The following is a 25649-nucleotide window of genomic DNA, read 5'->3' on the forward strand; positions in this document are numbered from 1 at the left end:
CAGGTTGGTGTGTGTAAACGGACAGCCCACTTGTAAGATTTGTAAGACAAGGAAGAATTGATCTTCACTTCACACTAATACATTTTAATTCCAACATCTGTAAGTCAAAATTGTATTTACAGATACTGAATTTGATGCGAATTCAAGATTTTCGTCTATCAAATCCAATTTAAAAAGATAGTAGAAGGACACTAATCATCTTTTTTTTCTTTTTTAGTTTCAAATTGATGAGAAATCCAATATTTGGTAATTAAACTAAATAATAAACGCAAGATGAGCCATCCACATAAATTTTTATCACGAGATCATATTAAAATTTGATGCCCCAACAGATCCATAAATTTCTTACTTAATTACTATAAAAACTTAATGAGTATTTTCCGATAATTGATAAGAAGGTCCACAAAGTTTGAAGAGGAAGTCCACGCCAGGAATTCAGGATCTTAGCTTAGCGGAAGGTATGGCGTAATATACTGAGGCAGAGCCCTTTCTAATTTTCTAAAGGGTCGTGGTGCACCCATTGAAGATTCTTTTTGTTCGTATCCCCAAAAATCAATGCTCTATTTCTTATCATTAGTCAATAAGATTACCATATTCCAATTCTTGTTGCTATTATCGCTAGCCGCCACAAGAAAAGGTGCACGTTATTAAGGTTATACATGCACTATTGCACTTGTGGAAACTGGAAACTTCCACTTTTTGAAATTTTGCGGATTTTCTAATTCAAATCATCGACAAAAAGTGAACTTTTTTATTTTTAAAAAGAATAATATGATAGGTGAAATAGTGATAAATAACACCAAACAGGGACAATGTAACCACCGAGTTCTGTTACATGGATTATAGTACTAATAAATTAAAGAAAAACAAAAAACAGAGAAAATTATTATTACCATCTGATTCTGGACGAGGATTATTCTTTTGATATTCTTAACTTGCTTGAGATAGAGACAAATAACTTAAAGAATTTATTAAATAAGTAAAAAAGAGGAGAAAATAAATTTGTACAAATGTTTCAAAAGTAGAAATGTCTAATATTGGGTAAACTAATAATTTAGATGTGTATGTACGTGATACCATGATAAAAGATGAATATTACGTCTAACTTTACATAAAAAGTTAATTCATGAAGTAAATATTGTTCAAAATTATACAAGAAAATCAAATATTTCACATTCTATCAATATAGGAAAACTCAACAATTATCGTAGTATTCATAAAAGCACCTAAAAAAGCGATTATAAATGTTTTAAACCGCAGTTTCAATTATCATTTCAAATGTAAATATGAAAATACGTAAACGTGTTGAATTGATTCCTTTTTCCGGTGTGATTGAGTTACTCATAATAATCTTTTATGCAACAAACATGTTTGAAAAACAAAATCATATTTTTTTTCTTGGACATCAAAAAGTTGGCGTGAGAATCAAGTCTCCACACTCAATTTGCTCAGTCGAAATGGAAGAATTTAGAAACTCTATTCCTAATTCCTTGCCCCAATAAAAATTCATGAAAGCTGCTTGTTGCACATGGAAACGCCCTCAACAATTCCCAAATCTCAACCCTAGTAGATTGCAACAAAAAAAAGATTAAAAACTCCCACCTATCCTGTTCTCGCATTAAAATCTTCTTACTCAACCAGTCCATTCCCATTTTGTCAATATTAATTTTTTATTAGGAAAGCAAATGAGCGAATTAATTACAGATCTTACCTTCCTTGTAAGACGCAACAAGTAACCCAACTTATATAATTACTAAATATTGATCCTTTCTCTTCGATTCATTCCCCTATATTTTCGTTTTCAGTAGCTTTCCTTACCCAACCCCCAAAATTAAAGACCAATCAGATTCATTCAACTCACTAATAATGCTAGTATAATATTATTTCCCATTCTGCTCATCCATTTAAATTTCACTACTGAGCATTTAAAGCACACATAGCATTCCTTGTGACTCTCAATCTTCTCACTCTCAATCTCTCACTCACATACCATATTTTCATTACCTTACTATTTCATTTACACGGGCCATGGCCCATACCGTGTTTCGGGCCAAACAAGCATCTTCTTCGAGAGACAAATCTCTGTTAGTAGCAGCCATAGTTGCTGTTTTACTTGTCTGTTCTATTTGGTCATTCACTGATCCTTTGCCTAACTTATCAACTTTGTTATTCAACCAGAATATTAGTTCACCAGAATATTGCCCACCGGGTCGCGAAGCCGTTGACCGGGGCTCCGACCCTCCCGAAAAAACATTCTACGATGACCCGGAACTCAGTTACACTATTAACAAACCGGTTAAAAACTGGGATGAGAAAAGAATCCAATGGCTGAAACTTCATCCTTCATTTGCTCCAGGAAGAGTTAACCGTGTACTACTCCTCAGTGGATCACAGCCAACTCCATGCAAGAACCCTAAAGGTGATCATTTTCTCTTAAGGTTTTTTAAAAACAAAGTTGATTACTGTAGAATACATGGCTACGATATTTACTATGGTAACAATTTTTTTCACCCTAAAATGCGTTCTTATTGGGCCAAAATACCACTTGTTCGGGCCGCCATGTTGGCCCATCCTGAATCTGAGTGGATTCTATGGGTTGATTCTGATGCTATATTCACTGATATGGATTTCAAGATTCCATTACACAAGTACAATGACTACAACTTCATTGTTCATGGTTGGCCTGATTTGATTGTTAAGAAGAAAAGTTGGGTAGCAATAAATGCAGGGATTTTTCTCATACGAAATTGCCAGTGGTCCATGGACTTTTTAGACGTTTGGGCCAATATGGGCCCGAAAAGCCCCGAATATAAACATTGGGGCAAAATTTTAAGGACGACTTTTAAGGACAAACCTTTCCCGGAGTCCGATGATCAGTCAGCACTGAGTTATTTTCTACTGAAAGGTGAACATAAATGGAGGAGCAAAATTCACGCGATTACTGATTACTCTTTACACGGATACTGGCTAGGAATAGTAAACAGATTCGACAAAATAACAGAGAATTACACGAAGATAGAAAGAGATGTAGCAAAGTTAAGGCGTAGACACGCGGAGGCGGTGAGCGAGAGTTACGCGGCCGCGTGGGACCCGTTAGTGGCGGAGGGCGGTGATGGCAGAGGTGGTTGGAGGCGGCCGTTTATAACACACTTCACGGGATGTCAACCGTGTAGTGGGGACCACGCCGCGGAGTACGTGGGTGATTCTTGTTGGGTGGGAATGGAGAGAGCGTTGAATTTTGCGGATAATCAGGTGTTACGTAATTTTGGATTCATGCACGATGATATCAGAAGTAATTCACCTGTCTCTCCGGTAAATTTTGATTTTCCTGCAGAGGAGACAGAAGAATTCGTGTGAAAAACACACATTCATTTTTTACTGTAGGATTAAACGTGGTTACATATAAGTGTTGTGAATTTTTTTATGCAACTATTACCAATGTAGCAGTGTTTGATAGTTACTGTAATAGCATGAAACAAGGTTTTATATCCCCATACAAGAAAACAATGGGACAAGTTTTATCTCAAGCAATTTACTGTGGAGCTCTTTTACCCATCATTGCTTATAGTTTGATATCGTAACTTTTATTTTTGATGTAAAAGTGTCTTAATCCAGCTTTGTAAGTACTTGTAATGGTTTGGCAATCAATAATTCAAAAAGCAAAGTCCCATACTTTAAGAATTTATCGACAAGTGTGGACAATACTTCTGCGTCATCATTCAACCTATGATTTTTTCAGTTCCAAACAAAAGATACGTTTGACAAAAAATACAAAGAGTGACTTGATGCCTTGATTGACTGAGAATTAAGGAAGATGGCATATATATATAACCATATATAAAAAAGAAAAATAAAAATAAATAGCAGCTACCTCAATTAGTGGCGTGTTTCAATTTACATATTTGTCAAAATTAGTACGCCAAGTTGTGTGACAAAGCCTAGACCAAACTTCCACCAATCTTTAAAAGGAATTTTTTCTCTATAATTTGTTTGCTTGCGTTTGCTGTCTAACCCTAAATGCTTTTTTTCCTTTTCCTTTTGTTCTTTTCCTTTTTGAGTGCAATTCCAGTCGCACTTTTTCTGCTAATATCTTTTATTCATGTTACTCTAGATGGATAACAACATAATGAAACTACCTCTGATTAATCTTGAAAAATAAATTTGTAAAAATCTTTCAAGACATTAATTTGATCAGGCAATTTTTTGATGTGCAATTGATCTAATAAGTGATTTGATTATATAAATATCGATTAAATTGACAGGATATAACATAAAAAATTAAAAGAAAGATCTGCCGAATGACTTGTGCCTGAAGATTTGAGTTCAGTTTTCTGTTTATTACTCCATCATTTACTCATTTTCTAGTTATTACGCGTAGAAACTGGAAACAGAAAAGGAAAAAGCATGTGGCGTCCGCCAGAAATTTATTGACTGGTCTCGTCTGAAAAAGCGGAGAGATCCACTTGAATGAAATGGGCTGGGCTCTCTCAACATGGGCCGAAAAAGTAAATTGGAATCTCCCGCCTACGCCCAGTATTTCTTGAACTGATAAGCCCAATAGCTGAATACTATCTAAATTTCTAAATGTTAATATTACATTTTTTTGGCACGGATTCACCTTCAAAGACGCTGGTCTGGTCTTTAATTTTTCACTCCACTGAAAAAAGTGGCCGAAAATACTTTTAGTTTCTGGGTTCGAAACCCGCTTAGTAAAAAAAATAATTTTCAAGGCAAAATTTCTCGAAAATTCTGTCTTAAGGCAAAAGTTTGCCTTGTGAAATTTTGCAAGACAGAATTTGTTTTTTTTTACTCTGCTACAATTCTACAAAAGTTAGGCTTAACTTTTGCCCGAATAAGCCTAATTTTGCTACGAAATTCTGCTTTGCGATTTTTATTTTTTACTGAGTCAGGGTTTGAACCCAAAACCACGGGATATTTTCGTCGAAGGACAAATTAAAGACCACCCCGAAATAAGGGCAATCGTGCAAATTGCCCTTAATATTGGTCAATCTTTTGCCTAGTCTATCAAATATTATTAACGTGTAAGTTTTTCTTATTTTAAAAATTCGAAAATTTTCATTATTTTTTCATTAACCTGATAATATTACTGTTTCGTTGTGAAATAAAATTGATTATTTTGTCACAATAATTGAACTAAGATTTAATAGGAATAGTTGTCTGAACTACTTCTACAATTATTCTCGAATCAGTAAAGAAAAATATATACTTAAACAATAGTCATTCATCTGACAAATCGTCGTATGTTACTGAAGATTAAAAACAACATTCACTTAACATGAAATAATACTTAATGAAATGTATTGGGATATTACATATATAATTATTTTTTGGTAAATAAAAGCTTATATTACCAAAGTGAAGGTAATAACTAATAAGTACAACAAAGTTTGAGCACCCCAGTACTTCAATCACAAGTTCACAACTCAACAAGTAATCTCTAATGAGCTATCATAACAACGACATTGCAACAAGACATCTAGGCGGGGTTGAAATTAAGCTTGGCATTCTTAAAAATTCTCATGTTCCTGTTCCTCCACAAATGATGGACAACTTCTTTTTCTTGGAGTCAGATTTTGGATCAAGACCATTTGATACATGAGTGACTAGGAAAATGCGGACATACTTTTAACTATGAAGAAACAAAAGTCGTTGTGTTTGCGTCTATGCATGAAAGATGATACAATCATATCGTTTCGAAAGCAATGCATTTGAAAGAAACTAGACACATGTTTATATAATAATGTTATTTGGACGTGAGTTAGTAAAACAAACTTAAATTAGAAGAAATTTCCACTCCATAATTTGGTGCAAATCAATCGGCTTGCTCTCTCTCTCTCTAGATCTCACATATTCCTTTTTTTTTTTTCACAAGAAATGGACTGAAAAACATAATTGAGCTGCCTTTGCTACAGTAGGTTCGAATCTTTGCCCAAGCCCAACTTTTATAATTTGCATCATATTTTCACCCTCTTCTTCTAATACTTCTTCTATTCTATTCCACATAAAGGACTGAATACATAATTGGGCCTTGTGCTGGCGAACACTTTCCCAAGTCCGACTTATACATTTCGGCAACCCACTTTCACATCCAAGTTTGGCAGTAGACGGTAGAGACCCTTAAGGGTCGTTTATTTCATTTACAAGTTTTTTTGGGTTAATAATATAGTGATTGGGTAACCGCCGAGATTAGTAATGCATGCATTAGTAAAACGTGAATTAGTAATGCAGAGATTATTTCAACGTGAATTAGTAATGCAGAGATTATTTCTTGCTCAATGATGATATTGCAAATTGATAAAAAATTATGATTTAAAATAGTTTTTTTTATTAAAACATCTTAGTATTATGATAGTTAGTTTCATCATCATCATTATAGAATTTATATATGTTTGTTTCATCACATCTCATGTTTGATTAGATTTAGAGTCTGATTATTTCACCGTCATTTATGAGCTTATAATTTCATAAGTACATCGGATAAAATTAGGCCAAGAGTGCAGTTAGTAACAAATTGGATATGCCTTTATTATTCAATAATTAGTCGATTAAAAATCAAGATGAAAAGATTCGATTTTCCCTCTGATAATCTTCTCTATTTTTTTTTTTTGTAACGTTTTTGGTCCCCTTCTCTGTTGCTTAAATTAGGTACAGTCATAACATGGCTTTATTGAATTGAAGATGACCCTACATCAAATATAGCAAAGAGAAGAAGAAAAGAAAAAGCTGAATATATATAGGTAGAAAATAACCACATCATAAATTGGTAAACAATAATTATCAAACTAATTTCATCAGTACATTTCATGCTCATCCTAATCTAGTACATTTCATGCTCATACACAATAAAATGGCCATAAATGATCAAGCTGGTGTTTCTGAACAGAGTACCACATGCAACCTTGTGAATATGTTCTTCGCCGATACATGTTGCTTTCAAGCCTTATATTATTGTAAATTAATTATTTTGTTCATACATGCCAATACCTCTCTGCCTGTTACGTGTTTTTCCTTCTCTTTATTTTATTTTATTTTTCTCTTTGAGCCGTATTGTGAACTATCTCTTCATAACTACGTTGATTTATGAAAAGGGAACCATATAGATAGAGGGGAGGGGGGCATTAAAAGAGATGGAAACTTTCACGTATGAATTTTTATTTTTGGAAAATAAATACCGTGTGTGTTTAAATTGAGTTTGAAAGAAAAAAAAAATTGTTCACATTACTTTAATTGGTTTTAGATTAGCCAGGAAAGAAAAGTTTGAAATGATCGTGTATACGGTAAAAACCGGATATGAGGTAAACCGGTGGAACGAGGAACCGGAGGAAGGAAGGAGACTGTGCCGGATACTGTTCGCCCTTGACCGGGGTAATGCTTAGGTCGAGGCTATGCGAGGGCACCGACCGATCTGCCTTCGACGTCGTTGGAACGACCAAGACCGGTCACCCGAGAATTCACGGCCGTTGGTCCGTGTAGCTATCGGTCCGGGTAGCCGTTGGTCCGTATGGCCGTTGCACGCAGGCCCCGCGTCAGTAGCATCCTATCATGGTCAACTACCCACCATGCGTGTGTCAGACGGCGCCGTCAGTCTAATCCCACCAAATCCGTGCAGAGCTGTCCTTATTGTTATTATTTTATTAGTTCATATTGTATGAAACCACAGAGGTTACACTATAAATAGGGCACCTCCCTCTCCTTTGTGAGGGTTGGCTCCTTTACTTTCCAAGAACATTTGTAATAAAAGAGTTCATACATACAATCTCTCTTTCAACATTTGATTCGGCCAGGGCCGTTTATTTATATTTATGTTGTGTTTATTCCATCAATTATCCCACATTGTTTATGAGCGTTTGTATTCATAGCGAATCGCCATCATTAGCCATTTTATTGAGGAACTCCCACCTATACATTTTCCCTATCTAACATACATCAAGATCCAAGCACATATCCTATACCCACATACAAATTTAATTGATTATCCGATTCCGGGATAAACAGTTTGGCGCCCACCGTGGGGCTAGGATAATAGTGGTCTTTGGCCTTGATTTTTATTATATTCATCAAAATCAAAAACGTCCCTGCCCGTCTCTGCGAAAACGGACTAAATGGCTGACATCGAACAATCCGGTCATGTCAATAACACCGAGATTGTGGCGGAAAACGAAGGAAGCGGACTACGGGCATTACCGAACCCCGCTGACCCGATCCCCGTCGATTCAAGGGAGGGACTCAATCGGCAAAATACCGTGGATCAAGCGAATGTTGCCCTACCGGCCACTGATCCTCTAAATACACACAATTCCGTTACATTGTCCCGGGATCGGGGCCGGAGAGAACCGGACGCGCCAAACGACGGTGTTAACTTGCGTTTAATTTTTGAAATGTTGCAGGAACAAAGAGCGGCAATCGCCGAGCAAGGAATAGCAATTGCCCGGCTGCAGAACGGAAAGGGTGAAGCAGGGCCGGAAAAGGCAAGGGGTGCTGCCGACAACGGAAGAAACGAGGCACGAATGGTCGAGAGCGACGGCTCTGGAGCCGGCTCCTCTACCGAGGTTCTAAAGATGCTCGAAACTTTGGCAAAACGGGTAGATTCAACCGAAAAGACGGTCGAGACATACAATTCTCGTGTGGACCAGATACCGGGGGCTCCACCTTTGCTGAAGGGGCCGAATTCGAAAAGGTACATTCAAAGGCCTTTTCCACCGAGTGCGGCCCCGAAACTGATCCCGAAGAGGTTCAAAATGCTCGATATACAGAAGTATGACGACACAACGGACCCGCACGAGCATGTGACCTCATATACCTGTGCCATAAAGGGTAATGATATGGAGGAAGATGAGATCGAGTCGGTGTTGCTGAAAAAATTTAGGGAAACTCTGTCGAAGGGAGCGTTGACGTGGTATGACCACCTACCCGAGCATTCGATCACTTCTTTCGAAATGCTCGCCGATGCCTTCGTGAAGGCACATGGCGGTGCCATAAAGGTGCAGGCCCGTAAGGCCGATATCTTCCGAATAACTCAAAGGGACGATGAGCTACTACGGGAATTCGTCACCCGGTTCCAGAGGGAACGGATGGAACTCCCCCCGGTGCCAGAAGAATGGGCCACACAAGCTTTCACAAAGGGGCTCAACATGCTAAGTTCAGTTGCCTCGGCCAAATTGAAAGAAAATTTGCTGGAATACGAGGTCGTGACATGGGCCGATGTCCACAATCGGTATGAGTCGAAGATTCGGGTGGAGGATGATCAGTTCGAGCTCTTTTCGGTAAAGTTAAAAGTGAATAGAAGTTCCGAGAAATCGAAGAAAGGTTATGAAACGAAGTCTGAATCATCAAAAGAAAGGTTTCGGCCATACTCCCACTCGGAGAGATCAAATTTCAGGTCGGAAAGGCCAAGGGAAAGCCCGAGCCACTTCTCAGGCCGAGGCAGCAAGCGGGTCGAGCGCCCGTCAAACAGCCGGGGACTCTCGTTCAGGAGCGATGCCGGAAGTTCCGCCAGCAATAAGGGTCCACCGAAGATTTCGGAGGACAACTTCAACGTCAATACCTCGGGCCTTGTCTCGGCCATCGGCCGCATCCCGGATGTGCGATGGCCGAAACCACTAAGGTTAGATCCGGGACAACGGGATCCGAACGTGGTGTGTGAATATCACGGAACCCATGGTCACAAAACTGAGGATTGCCGCCAATTGAGAGAAGAGGTAGCCTGGTTATTGAAAAACGGCTACCTCCGAGATCTATTGAGCGAGCGAGCCATAAATCACTACAAGGAAAAGGAAGCTCATCGAAGGGTCGAACCGGTTGAGCACCAGCATACAATCAACATGATAGTGGGGGGTATTGACATTCCCCGGGGGCCGATAATGAAACGGACCAAGGTCTCTATTGTTCGCGAAAAACGCATCCGAGACCATTCAACCCGGGGCTCTATTTCCTTCGATGACGAAGACGCGGAAGGCATCATTCAACCGCACAATGATGCGCTGGTAATTTCTATACTCATCTTTAAAACTAAGGTTAAACGTATTTTGGTTGACCCAGGTAGCTCGGCCAACATCATCCGATGGAGAGTGGTCGAATAGCTAGGGCTGCTAGATCGGATCGTATCGGTGGCTCGGGTACTCAGTGGGTTCAATATGGCTAGCGAAACTACGAAGGGGGAGATCTCGTTGCCCGTGAACACGGATGGAACCATTCAGCAAACGGTGTTCTATGTGATCGAAGGCGACATGAAGTATAATACGTTATTGGGCAGGCCTTGGATACATAACATGAGGGCAGTTCCCTCAACACTGCATCAGTTGCTGAAATTCCCCACCCCGGAGGGGGTGAAGAGCATCCGTGGTGAGCAGCCCGCAGCAAAGGAAATGTTCGCAGTAGAGGAGGCGGCGCCCCGGCCCAAGGAGCCGGCTCAGGAAAAGAAGGGTATAACCGGAGGGGAGGTCCCCAAATAGCAACCAAAGTATACCGGGCCAGATCTAGTGCATGAAGAAGATGACTTCGGGATACCCAGATCCTTTGTCATGCCGGATGACTCGGACGCGACCAAATCAACCGTAGAGAAGCTGAAGCAGATCATCCTGTTCGAGTTCTTACCGGACAGAAAGGTATACCTGGGCACGGGTCTTACCCCGGAGTTCAGGCGCAAATTAATTGAGTTTCTTCGAGCTAACGCCGATTGCTTTTCATGGTCGCATATAGATATGACAGGTATATCACCAGAAATAGCATCACACAAACTCAGCTTGGACAGGAAGTTTCCCCCGGTGAAGCAAAAAAGAAGGCCCATGGCGGAACCAAAACACGCCTTCGTGAAAGACGAGGTAACAAAGCTTTTAAAAATAGGTTCCATCCGGGAGGTGAAATGCCCGGATTGGCTTGCTAACGTGGTGGTGGTGCCCAAAAAAGGTAACAAATTTCGAATGTGTGTCGATTATAAGGATTTAAACAAGGCATGCCCGAAGGATTCATTCCCATTGCCTCACATCGATAGAATGATCGATGCGACGGCCGGACATGAAATGCTAAGTTTTCTCGATGCTTACTCCGGGTGCAACCAAATCCGGATGCACCCGGAGGATCAAGAGAAAACGTCCTTCATCACCCATTATGGGACTTACTGTAATAACGTCATGCCTTTCGGACTAAAAAATGCCGGTGCAACTTACCAACGCCTAGTTAATGGAATGTTCGAAGAACAAATAGGGAAAACAATGGAAGTTTATGTTGACGATATGGTTGTTAAGTCCCTGGAAACAGAGGACCATTTAAAGCATTTGCAGGAAACCTTCGATGTACTCCGCAGATACAACATGAAACTCAACCCGGAGAAATGTGCCTTCGGCGTAAGGTCTGGTAAATTTCTGGGGTTCATGGTGTCAAACCGGGGAATTGAAATCAACCCGGACAAGATCAAGGCCATCGAGGTCGTGAACAACATAAAGGGGGTACAGAAGCTCACCGGGAGGATAGCGGCGCTGAGTCGCTTCATATCGAGGTCCTCGGACAAGAGTCATCGTTTCTTCTCTTTGATCAGAAAGAAGAACGACTTCGTTTGGACACCGGAGTGCCAAGAAGCCCTACGAGAGTTGAAGAGGTACTTGTCTAGCCCTCCGTTGCTGCACACACCAAAGGCCGATGAGCCACTTTTCCTCTACCTAGCTGTCTCCGAAATGGCGGTAAGTGGCGTTTTGGTCCGAGAAGAATCAGGTACGCAATTCCCTATCTATTATGTAAGTAGAACTTTTGGGGATGCAGAGACCCGTTACCCCCATTTGGAAAAGTTGGCATTAGCACTGGTAAGCGTTTCCAGAAAGCTCAAACCTTATTTCTAATGCCACCCCATATGTGTAGTAACCACTTACCCTTTAAAAAACATCATGCATAAACCTGAGTTGTCAGGTAGATTAACAAAATGGGCTGTAGAGATTAGCGGTTACGATATCGAGTATAAACCTCGAACGACCATCAAATCCCAAATCTTGGCCGATTTTGTAGCAGCTTTACCCCGACTATGGTCCCCGAAGTCGAAAAGTAACTTTTGCTGACCTCGGGAAAGACCACGGGCATTTGGTCTCTACACACGGACGGGGCCTCGAACCTTAGAGGTTCCGGACTAGGGATTGTCCTTAGGACCCCGACCGGGGATGTCATTCGACAATCCATTAAAACTGCTAAATTGACTAACAATGAAGCCGAGTATGAGGCTATGATTGCAGGTTTGGAATTGGCTCGAAGCATGGGAGTCGAGATAATCGAGGCAAAGTGCGATTCACTTTTGGTCGCAAACCAGGTGAACGGGATGTTCGAAGTAAAGGACGAACGGATGCAGGGGTACCTCGAAAAAACCCAAGTGGTGCTTCATCAGTTTAAAGAATGGACCTTGCAGCACATACCGAGGGAGCAGAATAGTGAGGCCGACGCATTGGCGAATTTGGGATCCTTGGACGAGGGGGAGGAAATTGACCCCGGGGCAACGGTGCACTTATCAAACACGACCATAGAAAGCGGACACGCCAAAATATACACAATGGGCTTAACTTGGGATTGGCACAATAAGTACATCGACTACTTGCGTGACGGAAAGCTCCCGAATGACCCGAAGGAATCACAGTCACTACGGACCAAGGCCGCCTGTTTTTGCTTAGTGGACGGCTAATTGTATCGACGCTCTTTCCTCGGCCCCCTGGCTAAGTGTTTGGGCCCCGGAGAAACGGATTACGTGATGAGAGAGATACACGAAGGAACCAGTGGCAACCACTCCGGTGTAGAAGCTCTGACTCGAAAAATCATCAGGGCTGGTTATTATTGGAATCGGGTGGACGAAGACGCTAAAAGGTTTGTCCGAAAATGCGACGGATGTCAAAAGTATGCTCCGATGATTCACCAGCCCGGGGAGTCGCTGCATTCGGTGATCTCACCTTGGCCTTTCATGAAGTGGGGAATGGACATTGTGGGTCCGTTGCCTCAAGCACCAGGTAAGGCCCGTTTCATTTTGTTTATGACTGACTATTTTTCTAAATGGGTTGAAGCACAGGCCTTCGAAAAGATAAGAGAGAAGGAAGTCATCGACTTCATATGGGATCACATCATCTGCCGTTTCGGCATCCCCCCCGAGATAACCTGTGATAATGGTCCTCAATTCGTGGGCGGCAAGGTCAACAATTTCCTCGAGGGATTGAGGATCAAGAAAATCGTGTCAACCCCGTATCACCCGTGCGCGAACGGACAGGAAGAATCCACGAACAAAACGATAATCCAAAATCTGAGGAAAAGACTTGAAGCATCGAAGCACCATTGGAGGGAGATATTGCCGGAGGTGTTGTGGGCATACAGGACCACATCCAAATCGAGCACGGGGGAAACCCCGTTCTCATTGGTTTACGGAGCCGAAGCCCTTATCCCCGTGGAAGTCGGCGAACCAACCCTCCGTTTCAGGTATACCACCGAGGAGTCAAACGGGGAGGCCATGGCCGTGAATCTCAACCTCGCAGACGAACTACGTGAAAGTGCGTCGGTCCGCATAGCGGCCCAAAAATAGAGGATGGAAAGATACTACAACCGAAGAGCCAACTTTCGGCATTTCCAAGTTGGGAATTTAGTGCTTCGAAAAGTTACCTTGCACACCAAGAACCCGAACGAGGGAAAGCTGGGTCCGAACTGGGAAGGCCCGTACAAGGTGTTACACCCATTTTAACCGGGTTGAAGCGGAGTACAACATATTGGAGATTCCTATATGTTGTTTTTAAGGAGTCGCCACCTAATTATTTATGGTGAATTAGGACACCTGAAATTTATTAAAGTTATGCTTAAAGTTAACTCTGTTTAAGATCTGCGAAACTTAAGATTCTAGGTAAGGGTTCAATTAGTCTAAAGGGAAGGTATTAGGCACCCTTTAAGACCCATTAACAATGATTAACCGACCGGACTTATGATTAGTTAGGCTAAGTGTAAATATAGTATTATAGGAAAGAAAATAGCTTTGTAAATATGACTAAAGTTGTAGATAACCATGTGAGAATGCTATTTAAAATAAAACTTGTATAAAAATAATGATTTGTATAAAAGAGTATTTCTAATGTTATTTTGTAAACACGGCTTATAAATGTCGTCAAGGTTTTAAGACGAAAGTGTAATAGCATTGTTTAAAGTAATGCTCGTAGAAAATAGCAATTGCATAAAAGGGTTTTAGTCAAGAATAAACTAAAAGAAAGCGGGACATGTAATGTTTATATATGGAGGAAATGACTAAAATTTAAAAAGAGTTATTTAATAAAGTTTTGAAAGTTGTTCTGGATAAATATGTATTTCAATGCGTATTTCTGAATGTTGAAAAAAAAGAACTAACTGAAAAGGTTGTTTTTGTCGAATTAGTTCGCCTTTTTATTCCATAGAATGAGCTAACGTTATTGTAAGGTTTATGATGTTTTAAATTTCTAAATTGTTAAGCATAAATTATTATTCCCCTAGCCAAAAGATGTAATCATGCTGTTTTGAAAATCAATTATTCAAATAAATGTTATAGATACTATGAATAGTTTTGAAACAATTAGAAGTGAATATAAACTCGTGGAATTAACTACCCATTATTAAACTACAATCCTTAATATACTAGAAATTATGTAAGTTAACAAAATAAAATGTTAGTCATACAAAAACAGAGAGAAATACACAATCATAAAATAAGGAAGAGAGTAGAAGAATAAACGAGTTTGGCCCATTTTTCATGGGCTCAACTGCTGAACTGTTTGCGTTTATAGGGCTTGGGCCCAATTAAATTTCTTTGTATTGCTGTTGTGGGCCGTTTTTGTTGGGCTTCGGCCCAGAAGTTTGTTTTTCCATATGACTGCAGATTGGGCTGATGCAGGGGAGGTTTTGTCGGGCTTTCAGCCCAACGCCGAATGCGGAAGGAGATGGCGAGTCGATTGGACTCATACGCGAGATGCCATGCATAAAACGAAAGAAAAAGAATTAGTATCTATTCAACGAATAAAGTTAAACATGTAGAACATAAACTAAAAAAGGATCAGTAGATTGTGAATATTCTGTGTATATTTAAATATAATTCATAAGGATTTACAGGACCACATTTACACACTACTATCAAGCACTACTACTATATAATGAATAAAGGCACTTAAACACACACAAAATCATAAGAGAATGGACAAGGTAAGACTTATGCTGGATTCGGACAAATAGCCATAGAAGCAACTAGTATAGCACACATTTGGGAGACATGCTTTACAACTATATTAATCCAGAGTCCTGTACTCCAATAAATACCCAACAAGTTTCTTGAAGATCATAACAAGTGAGCAATATCACCATGCTATAATGGTATCTATTATAAGCAAACAAATAAGGTGGGTTTCAAAGAACTCAAAATCAGTTTAAACCAGACAGGGAGAGAGAACCAGATAGTATATGCTTATACAAAGCCATGCTGGGCAAAACGGACAACTAAAAAGAGGCACAAATTCATACAGAGTTTCATTTCTTAAAAGTAGGCAGTTTGGAGGTGATAAGACCAGATTCCATGCGATTTGGGAAACATGTATGTCAGTCATCTAAACTTTGCATAGAGTATAGACAAGTTCAAAAGCAAATAAATTCAGGATTAACAACAGGCAAGCAAGTAGTATCATCTATAGAAATAGGACATGAATATCATGCTTGGACTTAGTCACTTAGCAGGCCACAGATCATGCTTGCATAGAACAACATACTCAGAACTTAATCCAAACATAAACATGTTGTTCATGCAGTTTTCAGAGAAGAAAAAAAAAGAAGATTAGTACTGATGTCTGCTGCTACCAAACAGCCCTTGGGAAAACTTTGAAAGAAAGAATGCCACTGATTTCTGTTAACTTTTACCCCGGAGATATCTTCAGAGGAAAAAAATGTGCTAGTCTATTACTAGAATCCCTTATCAGAATGGTGCGAAAAGAGGAGAAGGGCTACTGATTTTTTGTTTGTAATAACAACATGGTTAAGCAGCACATCTAACAGAAGGGAAATAGCCAAGATAAGTCGTATAGCAGTCACTATACAAACAAACTAAATCAGAGACAATCTCAGAAACAGATATGGGCATGGGTACAAATACATACATTTGAGATTCATATTATAAAGGCCTTAATGACTCAAAACAGTAATAACAAAGTCCAACACAACACTCCTTTTATGTCTTTTAGTCCTTATGAAATGAAATCAAATAACATGTTTCAATAAGTCCTATTATTAACAGCTTCTCGACTTCAATATAGTATGCGACCATAGTTCACTTAGAATGTCCAAACAAACTCATTTTTATGTCTTTTAGTCCTTATGAAATGAAATCAAATAACATGTTTCAATTAGTCCTATTATTAACAGCTTCTCGACTTCAAATCCTTTCAAATTGTATGCCAAAGTATTTATTGGACTACTCAGTCAAATCAGAAAGTTATGATGCTCATTCAATCTTATCTTCTAAAACAATAAGGATACTTACAACTTTCAGAATTTCAATCCCCAACTCAGTCAAAACCATTTCTACCAAGACTGTAAACATGCTAACAATATTTTCAAGTTATCCAAAAACTTAGTTAATAATTAAACCCTAATCTTATTGGTTTAGATAGTAAAAGAGGACTGGATGGGATCAGCAGTCCAAAACAAGCTCGAAACATCCAATTTTCACAGAAATAGCATTCAGAGTTAACAAACGACTCCTTACCTTACTTTAGGGGAACATATCACTCAAAACAATGCTTCATATATCAAACAAGTGTATTGCTTTAAAACGAATAAAATAATACACACTGATCACATTTAACTGAAACCAAACTGAACCAAACACTTATAAATATTAATTCCAGATTTTTTCAAAAAAAGAAAACAAATAGCCTCATTCAATTAATATAACATCACCTCAATGAAACAAACTCAAAACATCCCAGACACAGTATTTAGACCTTACTGCAGACACAATATTTAAACCTTACTAACCAAACTTCAAACTAACCATTCGACATTAATCCTATCATTTCGGACAACTGGCATGACTCTTAAACTGATCAACTGGCATGAATCACATCATATTTAAACAAACAGCTACCACATTGTCGATTAACAGAGAATTCCAATTAACCCATACCAATATAGTAAGCCAACTACCAGCCTCTTGATACGATTGATTGGGAATTAAAACACGCGTAACCCTACCTAATTACCAGCAGAAACTTTTCAATTACACTAACATACAAACTGCCTAAATTAACGAAATTACTACTAGCTCAAAATCTCATACGAAAGAAAAAACTCATAAACGAACTAAATTATTAGAACAAAACTAAGACGAGGAATGAATTACCTTTTTGTGGTACAGTGAACGGGTATCGACGTTTCGAATCTACGTTTCGAACGCAACGAACTCAAATTCGACAAACCTTTCGAATCGACAGTTTCGATATCGACGGAAACAATATACTCGTTAAAGGAAAGGGAAATTATGTTTGTCTCCAGAACTTCAAGTATGAGTAGGGTTCGGACCTGATTTTGAAAAATTAAAAGAAAAACCAAGGCTATAAAAAGAAAATCTGGTCAAGACTTGTGGGAGATTTGAACGTTGGAGGAGTTTTGGGGATCCAAGATTTTGTTTCTCGATCTTGACCCCCGTTTCTTGCCCCTTTTCCCTAAACACTGAATCCCCTCCTTTTATAGGATTGCGATTGGGATTTTTTAAATGGAAGAAGAGCGTATGAGAGAGAGGAAGCGGGGAACAGGCGTGGTGGAAGTGTCAGGGAAGATGGCAGAGGCGTGGGTGTGGGGAGAACGTGAGGAGAGAGACGAAGAAGGAGGTGGTGTGGGGTGGTGTCAGAGGAGAAACGTGGGTGTGGAGGAGGTTGGCGATGAAAGAGGGGTGTCAGGGGTAACGTAGAGGGAAGTGAGGAAAGGGAGAGGAAAGTGAAGGAGAACAGGGTATGGGGTGGTGTGCGGCGGAGATGGAGGAGGGAAGGAGGCGGAGACGACGAAAGGGAGTGGGAGAGAAGGGAGGAAACGAGAGAGATGAGAGAGAGAGGACGAAGGAGGCGGGTCAGGGAAAAAAGGGAAAAGGATAGGGTTTAGGTTAAAAGGGAAAGTTGGATCGGGTCGGGTCGGGTAATGGGCTGGTCCGTTTGGGCTGGCCTATTAATTTAAATATGGGCTGATAATGTGGGTTGAGTATTAAAATGTGGGCTAATTATTTGGGTATGAAAAAAATAATATTGTATTTGTATTTTGGGCCATTAATTTGGCTGAAAAATATTAGTCCTTCCTCCGTTATTTAATTAGTTTTGGGCTTCTAATTTAATAACTGATACAACATGTACTATGTAAAGACAATAAATGATTAATATGTAAAAGAATAAATATTTTACAAAGTGTTGTCTTGTAATTAATTTAACGATTCCAAACCCGAAAACGAGACGATGACTAACCGTTTGAAATTTGTGATAAAGTAATGCTTATAATGTTTAAAAATAAAAGTTGTGATATTAATAGTAGTAGCAATAAAATATTGTGAAAAATAAAGTATTTAGCTCGTCAGTAAATTTAAAACCCGGGTAAATTAAATAAAAGAGGGACAAAATTGGGTGTCAACACAAGGTAACCGGTATAACGGGCAAAGGATCATATCAATTGGAGTCCATAGACGGCAACATCTGCGTAACAACTGGAACGTGGCCCATCTAAAGAGATACTACTGCTAAGGTATGGTCTCCCCATGTTCTCTTATTAACCTTTCTCTTTTGCAGGAAGTCAAGAGCGGGACAAAATTAGAATCTAGATCTGAAAACACGTGTTGCACTCTTTTCCTTAGTACGGTTTTGTCCCAAAATGGGTTTTCCGACAAGGTTTTTAATGAGGCAACGAGTACAACGTATTACTTAACAAATATGAAGGGCAAGCCCCCGGATACTCGGTGTCGCACCCTCCGATTGGGGACATAATAGCACTCACCCGACCTCGGAGATCGGATCAGTGCTAAGGGAGTACTATGTCACACCGAAGACGACCCCGATTAAAGCAGACAGAGAAGCTCAACATTTTCTACGGTAAAACTAATGCCCGGCCACCAGCTATATCCTCCGATGTAAGGACCAAACGATCATAACGAATCGTGTCCCATTTAGCATTTTGATACGCTAAAACTAAGGCCCGGCCACCGGCCATAGCCTCCGATGTAAGGACCAAATGATCATAACGAATCGTGTCCCATTTAGCATTTTGCTACGGCAAAACTAAGGCCCGGCCACCGGCCATAGCCTCCGATGTAAGGACCAAACGATCATAACGAATCGTGTCCCATTTAGCATTTTGCTACGGCAAAACTAAGGCCCGGCCACCGGCCATAGCCTCCGATGTAAGGACCAAACGATCATAACGAATCGTGTCCCATTTTACATTTTCTACGGCTAAGTAAGAAAGGGTTAAAATTCTCATATGTACAAACATTTTGCAAACACAAAGTTATCAAAAATTGGGATAACAGCTTTCTGTTAAATACAATTTGCCCAGTTGATAACCTCAGTATTTCGATATTGTCTCATTCGCATACCCTACGCCGGGTACCATGGTCGAAATTTGGCAAAGGCAACGAGATCACAATGATCCAAGCCAAAATTTGATAAGCCACCGGCCCCAAAATATCGAATAAGACGTATGGGCACGATGGATTAACGACTACGAGTCGACTTGTCCTAAAACGGACCAACGATCATGGCAAAAACAATAGCAAACATCCAAAAACGAAGAAACAAGGAAAAGACATTCTTTATATATATATATATATATATACAAGAGATGCTCTTTACATCAAAAACCAAAATCCTACAAAGGCAAAACACAAAAACAAAGGATGAAGCACAGGCCCCATGCTATCTGGCATGGCTAGAGGAGGATGAGTGTTCGGACCCGGTCCGCTCGGTGTCATCTGACTCGGACCCAAGGGCACGGTTGGCCTCCTCCTCCATCCTTTTTGCTTCAAGTATCAGGGCCGGAAGATCCGAAAGGCCGTGCTCAGCTCGCTCGAGGGTGATTCGCCGAGACTTCCACTTCTCATACTCGGCGACAATAGCAGTATGAGCCTCGGCCGCCTCAACACTTCTCCAGGTTTCTTCCAAGTCGGCCTCAGCCTTGGCCAGTTTTGCTTCCAGATCAGCCCGGTTCTCCTCAAGGACACTTATCCTACCATTGGCTGCCTCTAGCTCGGCCTTAAGGCCGTCATTGGCAATAACCGCCCCCTCGAGCTGAGCTCTTAGACCTTCCCATATCCGAGACCCCTCCTCGGATTTTTCTACGAACACCCTTTTGCGCTCGTTGAGCAAAGCAACCTCGGACTCTAGCTGCCGGTTCCTCTCGGCCAAGCCCGTAGCATCAGCCTTCACTCGAGTCCAGTTCCCCCCGGAGTTGGGAAACCGTGGTCTCGAGCTCATCCAACCTCAAGGAAAACTGGGCTTTATCCTGGCCAAGGCCGATTTTGTCAGCCTTAAGGCTCCGGTTATAATCGGTCATAGCAGCCGGTTCACTCTTCAGACGACGGTTTTCGCCCTTAGCCGCATCAAGCTCAGGCCGAAGGTTGGCCAACACGGCCGCAAGATTCAACTCTCCCTCTTTCTCCCGAAGAAGATGTTGGTATTTCTCCGTTTCTCGGCCCTCGGCGTCCAGTTTCCCTCGAAGATCGTCTATCTCGTGTTGGGCAAAGATGAAAGCTTCATTGACCAGAACCACACTCTGCAGGTGAAACAAGTCAGAAGGCTTAGGCGAAGTAAGGATAAAATCCACAGATAAACTATACAAGGATGACAGAAGAGCTTACCCGGTTGCTTGCATGCATACCCTCGTTAATGAGGCACTGCCAAGTGAGCCCGGTCATTTTGCGCCTGTCCGAGTAAAAAATAAGGGGTTGCAAATAGCTCGCTACGCCCACCGGACGCGATAGAAAGCTGCAGTCCTCGGGGACAGTGACTACGGCCGATCTGGTTCTCCTTGGTTCCACGCTCGGGGCCGGGAAGATATTTACCAAGCTGACCCTGGCGCCCGATTCGGAGATCCGGTTGGCCGGCCTCGTGGCTCGAGGAATAGGGAGATGACCAAAGCCCGCTGCTTCGGCGGTAGCGCGGGGGGGGGGGGGGGGGGTGCTCGAGAACATATAGTCAAAATCATCCACCCGCAGAACCGGAGTAGATGAACTTGGAGCAGCCTCAATATTTTTGGCAAAGGCCGGGGGCTCCGCAGTTGTGGCAGGCTCATGCTTGGGAGACGGACGAGCGCCTGTGGGGGCTTCGCTCTCCGGTACTGGATCGGTCCTTTTGTCGGCTTCAGCAGCAGTCGCTTCCCCGGATCTTCTCCTTTGTAGGGGAGCGTCTTCCGAAGAAGTTTCACCTAAAATGTCGACAAAGTCAATCGACCGAAGAGGAGCCGGTGAAAGTATTTCTTCCGCACCTGAACGTGGAGCTGGAACCAAGAATAACTTAAAGCTAATGACTACAAGTCTTCAAACAAAAAAAGACTTCGAGCACTTTTCAATCACTAAAACGACAATCCAAAGTATTGTGTATTCTTGATGTGTTGAGCCTATTTTATTAATTGTACAAATATAACTAGAGTTCTATATAAAATATTGAAGTTCCGGAATCTCAAAGCATGATTAATATACAGCTAAACTACGTAAAAAGAAGTGAAAATGTAATGTTTTGGATTATGGCGGAGTCCTATAGCGCAATATTTTATTGCGCTATAGGTGAGAGAAAGATTTCTATAGCGCAGTAAAATACTGCGCTATAGCACTTAACGGTTCCGTGAAGTGCTTTAGCGCAGTAAATTACTGCGCTAAAAGTACTTTTGTAACATTTTTTTTATTGGAGTATTTTGATTCAAAATAATTTTTTGGGGGCATTTTGATTCCGGACATGTTCTGTCTCCCTTCTCAATACAAGTTGCTTTTAAGCCTTGCATTTTTGTCCTTAAAATTACACTCACATGTATTGTATTGATGTTTTTCTTTTCCCTTGCACATATGCCTCATATTAGATGTTTTTTTTTTCCCTTGCACATATAACAAGATAGTGCAAAATAACCTTCTATCTTGACAAGTGAAATTAATAATGTGAAAAATAGTTACTTGCTAAAACGGGTTAAAGTACACTTTTTAATGTCGTAATTTTCTTTTAAGTCGTCACTATATATAAGTTAACTCCATATTACAACTACGTCAACGTTACAATATTCCAATTTGCACCATCAAAATAGGAAGCCAGAAAAGAAAAAGACTATACAACAAGACTATATAGTACACATTTATATATAGAGCTTTAAATTAACAAAGAAATAAAGCAATCTATTAGGCAGGAAAGTTAAAAGGCACAGGAAAAACAGAAGAAGAATCAAGCAAATCCTTATGCATATACCCATACTTCCTCAACACCTGATTATCAGCAAAATTCAAAGCCTTCTGCATAGCATCAAAGCAAGTCTCACCAGAATACATCTGATTATGATCCCCACTACATGGCTGACAACCTGTGAAATGTGTGATAAACGGCCTTCTCCAACTATACCTTCCATACCCTGCATCCTTAAGGTGTTCCTCCCACACCTTAACATAACTCTCACCAACTCTCTCAGCATGTCTTCTCCTTAACCTAGGTTCCCCTTTCTCGATACCTAAATACTTGTCTGTAATATTATCTAAAGTCCCCACAATTTCCACCCAATACCCTTCGAAATAATATCCTTCTTCTACGTATATTTTATCACCCCATTTTTCCTTCTCCTTCAAGAGTAAATACGCCAAACCCGATTGATCATCTGATTCTTGAAAAATCTTGTCTTTAAACGTGGTACGTAAAATTTCACCCCATTTATCATACTCAGGTGATTGCGGACCCATCTTAGCCCAAGCTTCCATTAAGTCCATAGACCATTGACAATTCCTAATCAAGAAAACTCCAGCATTGATACTTGTCCAGCTTTTTTGCTCATATATTAATTTTTCCCAACCATGGACTACAAAATTATGGGCTTTATACCTTTCCAATGGAAGTGTAAAGTCCATATCGGTGAAAGCAGCATCCGAATCGACCCACCAGATCCACTCGGATTCTGGATGAGCTATCATTGCTGCTTTAACCGCGGGCATTTTTGCCCAAAACGACCACATCTTAGGTTGTAATAAAATGTTGTTGTAAAAAATATCGTACCCGTGGATTCTGCAGTAGTCCACTTTGTTCTTGAAGAACCTCAAAAGTAAATGATCGCCAATCGGGTTCTTACACGGTGTGGATTGTGACCCGGAAACCATCAGAATCCGGGTTTCTGACCCGGGTATAAATGAGGGATGCAGCTTCAGCCATTGCCTTCTTTTCTCATCCCAGTTTTTAATGGGTTTCTCCATAGTGTAGCCCGAATCCGGGTCGTCATAGAAAGTCGGGTCAGGCGGATCATATCTTAAATCGAAGTGTGATGAAACTGGGTCGGGCGAAGTTTCCAAAGTGGATTTCTTGCTGGTAGGAGGAGTAAAAAAGCTTTGATCGGTGTTTGGGGTAGTGCTCATAAAGGACCAAAAGGCCCATACCACTAGTAAAGCAACAATACTTCCACCAGCAAAGAGAAACCCATCAGAGAAAATAGAAGAAAATTTGCTCCTACAGTTTTGCTTATTTGGTGCCATTGATGTGTAAGATGTATTTTGGGTTTGGGCTAACTGAGTAGGAGTTACCATTTTATGTGAGAAGGCATACGTTACCAGGCCAAGCTAGCTGGCTTTTCGTCTAGTAGCAAAATTTGAGTGTTGTCACCATCTACTGGACATTGTACTAGGAGTAGTGTCCAGCTTTGTTTCTGTGTTAAGACTTATAACAGCAAATTTGGCAGTAACTAAAGAAAGTATGCAAATTCTGGAAATGTGAAATGGGTGACGATAGAAAGTAGAAATGGGAGATGGAAATTATGAGTGTCGGTGAAGTGTAGTGACTAAAGACAATGGCTGAAGCAAGTGTTGTTCATCGCTTCACTTAACTTGCTTGTTTTGTGCCATTGACCGACCCTTTGGCACTTGTTAATCGGTTTGGTGCGGCTTTTAATAGGGGTTTTCTTTGCTGTCTAGTGCGTAATACTAAAGTACGCTGAGTTTGGGGACCAAATGTTGGATTTATGTGGTGTTTCTGTTGTTTGTGGTGCTGAAGCGGTGAAGTGATAAAATAGGTGGGACACGTGGAAAATGACCGACACTTTAGGCTTTTGCTTTTTTGAATTTCGAGCTTATTGCTCCTTCCGTCATAAAATAAGTGTTACTTTTTTTAAAAAAAAAAGAGTCCCCAAATGAATGTCCCTACAAATTCAAGATTAAATTGACAAGTATTTTTAACTATATTAATAGTTTTATTTTTCTTGTTGCTTAATTTAAAAAAGAACATCTAATTAATAAAAATAATTTAGTAAAATTGTATTTATTGATTTCGGCATAATTTTTGCTAAAATAACATTTATTTAGTATGGAGGAGTGTAGTACTCACTTCGTTCCAAAAAAATTAAAAAATTTCACTTTTTGAGAGTCAAACTAGTTGTTATTTGACAGTAATCTTTTCATATGTCTTTTAAAATATATTAAGTTTTTAATTATAGTAACTTATAATACTTTTTACGTAATTTTCAAATAGTTAAATTTTATTTTAAAAAAATTAAAGATTTTATGTTCAAATAAAAAGTGTCCAAGTTTTTTTAGGAGGGAGGGAGTATTTGTTAGTAATGTGTGTTGGGTAATGGAAAGTTGCCGTTTATTTCGAGTAATTGTCGGCTTTTACCGCTAATCAGGTCTACCAATTCTTTTTGCTACATCAGATTCCAACTTTATTGATATTGATCACTTTAGTCCAACCCTAATGATGTTAATAGTCCCAGCGACAAACACATTAGGAAGAATATTGGAATATGGAAATTTTACCGCTTTTTATCACTATACTTTACAGTTACTTTATCTTCCTTCTTTCTTTTCTTCGCAAGAACGGTAACTTTGCCTTAAACCTAGTAGTCGTTGAAAGGTAAAAAGGCCAGATGTATACCTGTGTGATATTTGGTTTTAAGAACTGATACACTGGAGTAAGTTAGTTGCGGACTAAAGTAGTCCAATATATAGTAATTGGCTATATTTTATTCTGAATAGACTATAATCTTCTCTTGTTCAATCCCATAGAGGAACGTGGCAGAACGTAATCCATTATTTTCTATTAGTTCAACCCCTAATTAAAACCCTAACCTTGAACTTCTTCAACTGCGAAATTCCCATCCAATCACCTACAATGCCACCAACCAAACTCTTATTATCTCTCACCTTGCCCCTGTCACATTAGCCAAATGTTTAGTGTTTCTTTAACCAAAATTCGGATGAAATGGATTTACTTTGTTTTTGTTTTATTAGCTTTGTTTACATGCCCCATCTATATGAATATGAATTATTTCAAACCCCAACAAGAAGGAGAGAATTCAAGTGGATTAACGAAGAACTAATTAGTTTATGATGAAATTTTACAATACTTACTTCAACTAGCTTTGATATTTGCCATAAAATCATTGTTATTGTTCAATTAACTTCACGTACGTTAAAA

General features: G+C 40.1%; 2 protein-coding genes across 2 annotated transcripts; one reads left to right on the forward strand and one right to left on the reverse strand.

Annotated features, from left to right (window-relative positions):
• The first annotated feature begins 1528 nt into the window (after positions 1-1528).
• Positions 1529-3683, forward strand: LOC132622737 (putative glycosyltransferase 7). Its single transcript, XM_060337394.1, has one exon. It carries the CDS (start codon positions 2029-2031, stop codon positions 3355-3357), a length of 1329 nt encoding a protein of 442 aa, XP_060193377.1. The 5' UTR covers positions 1529-2028; the 3' UTR covers positions 3358-3683.
• Positions 3684-22228: 18545 nt separating this feature from the next.
• On the reverse strand, positions 22229-24143 carry LOC132621827 (putative glycosyltransferase 7). The gene has a single exon (XM_060336274.1). The coding sequence runs from the start codon at positions 23765-23767 to the stop codon at positions 22388-22390; it is 1380 nt and encodes a 459-aa protein (XP_060192257.1). The 5' UTR covers positions 23768-24143; the 3' UTR covers positions 22229-22387.
• Between the last annotated feature and the right edge of the window lie 1506 nt (positions 24144-25649).

This window comes from Lycium barbarum, chromosome 12 (genome assembly GCF_019175385.1).
Source record: "Lycium barbarum isolate Lr01 chromosome 12, ASM1917538v2, whole genome shotgun sequence".
NCBI lineage: Eukaryota > Viridiplantae > Streptophyta > Magnoliopsida > Solanales > Solanaceae > Lycium > Lycium barbarum.

Bases quoted from the DNA above. Each gene is read 5' to 3' on its own strand.
- LOC132622737 (XM_060337394.1), top strand. From the start codon at position 2,029: ATGGCCCATACCGTGTTTCGGGCCAAACAAGCATCTTCTTCGAGAGAC.
- LOC132621827 (XM_060336274.1), bottom strand. From the start codon at position 23,767: ATGGTAACTCCTACTCAGTTAGCCCAAACCCAAAATACATCTTACACA.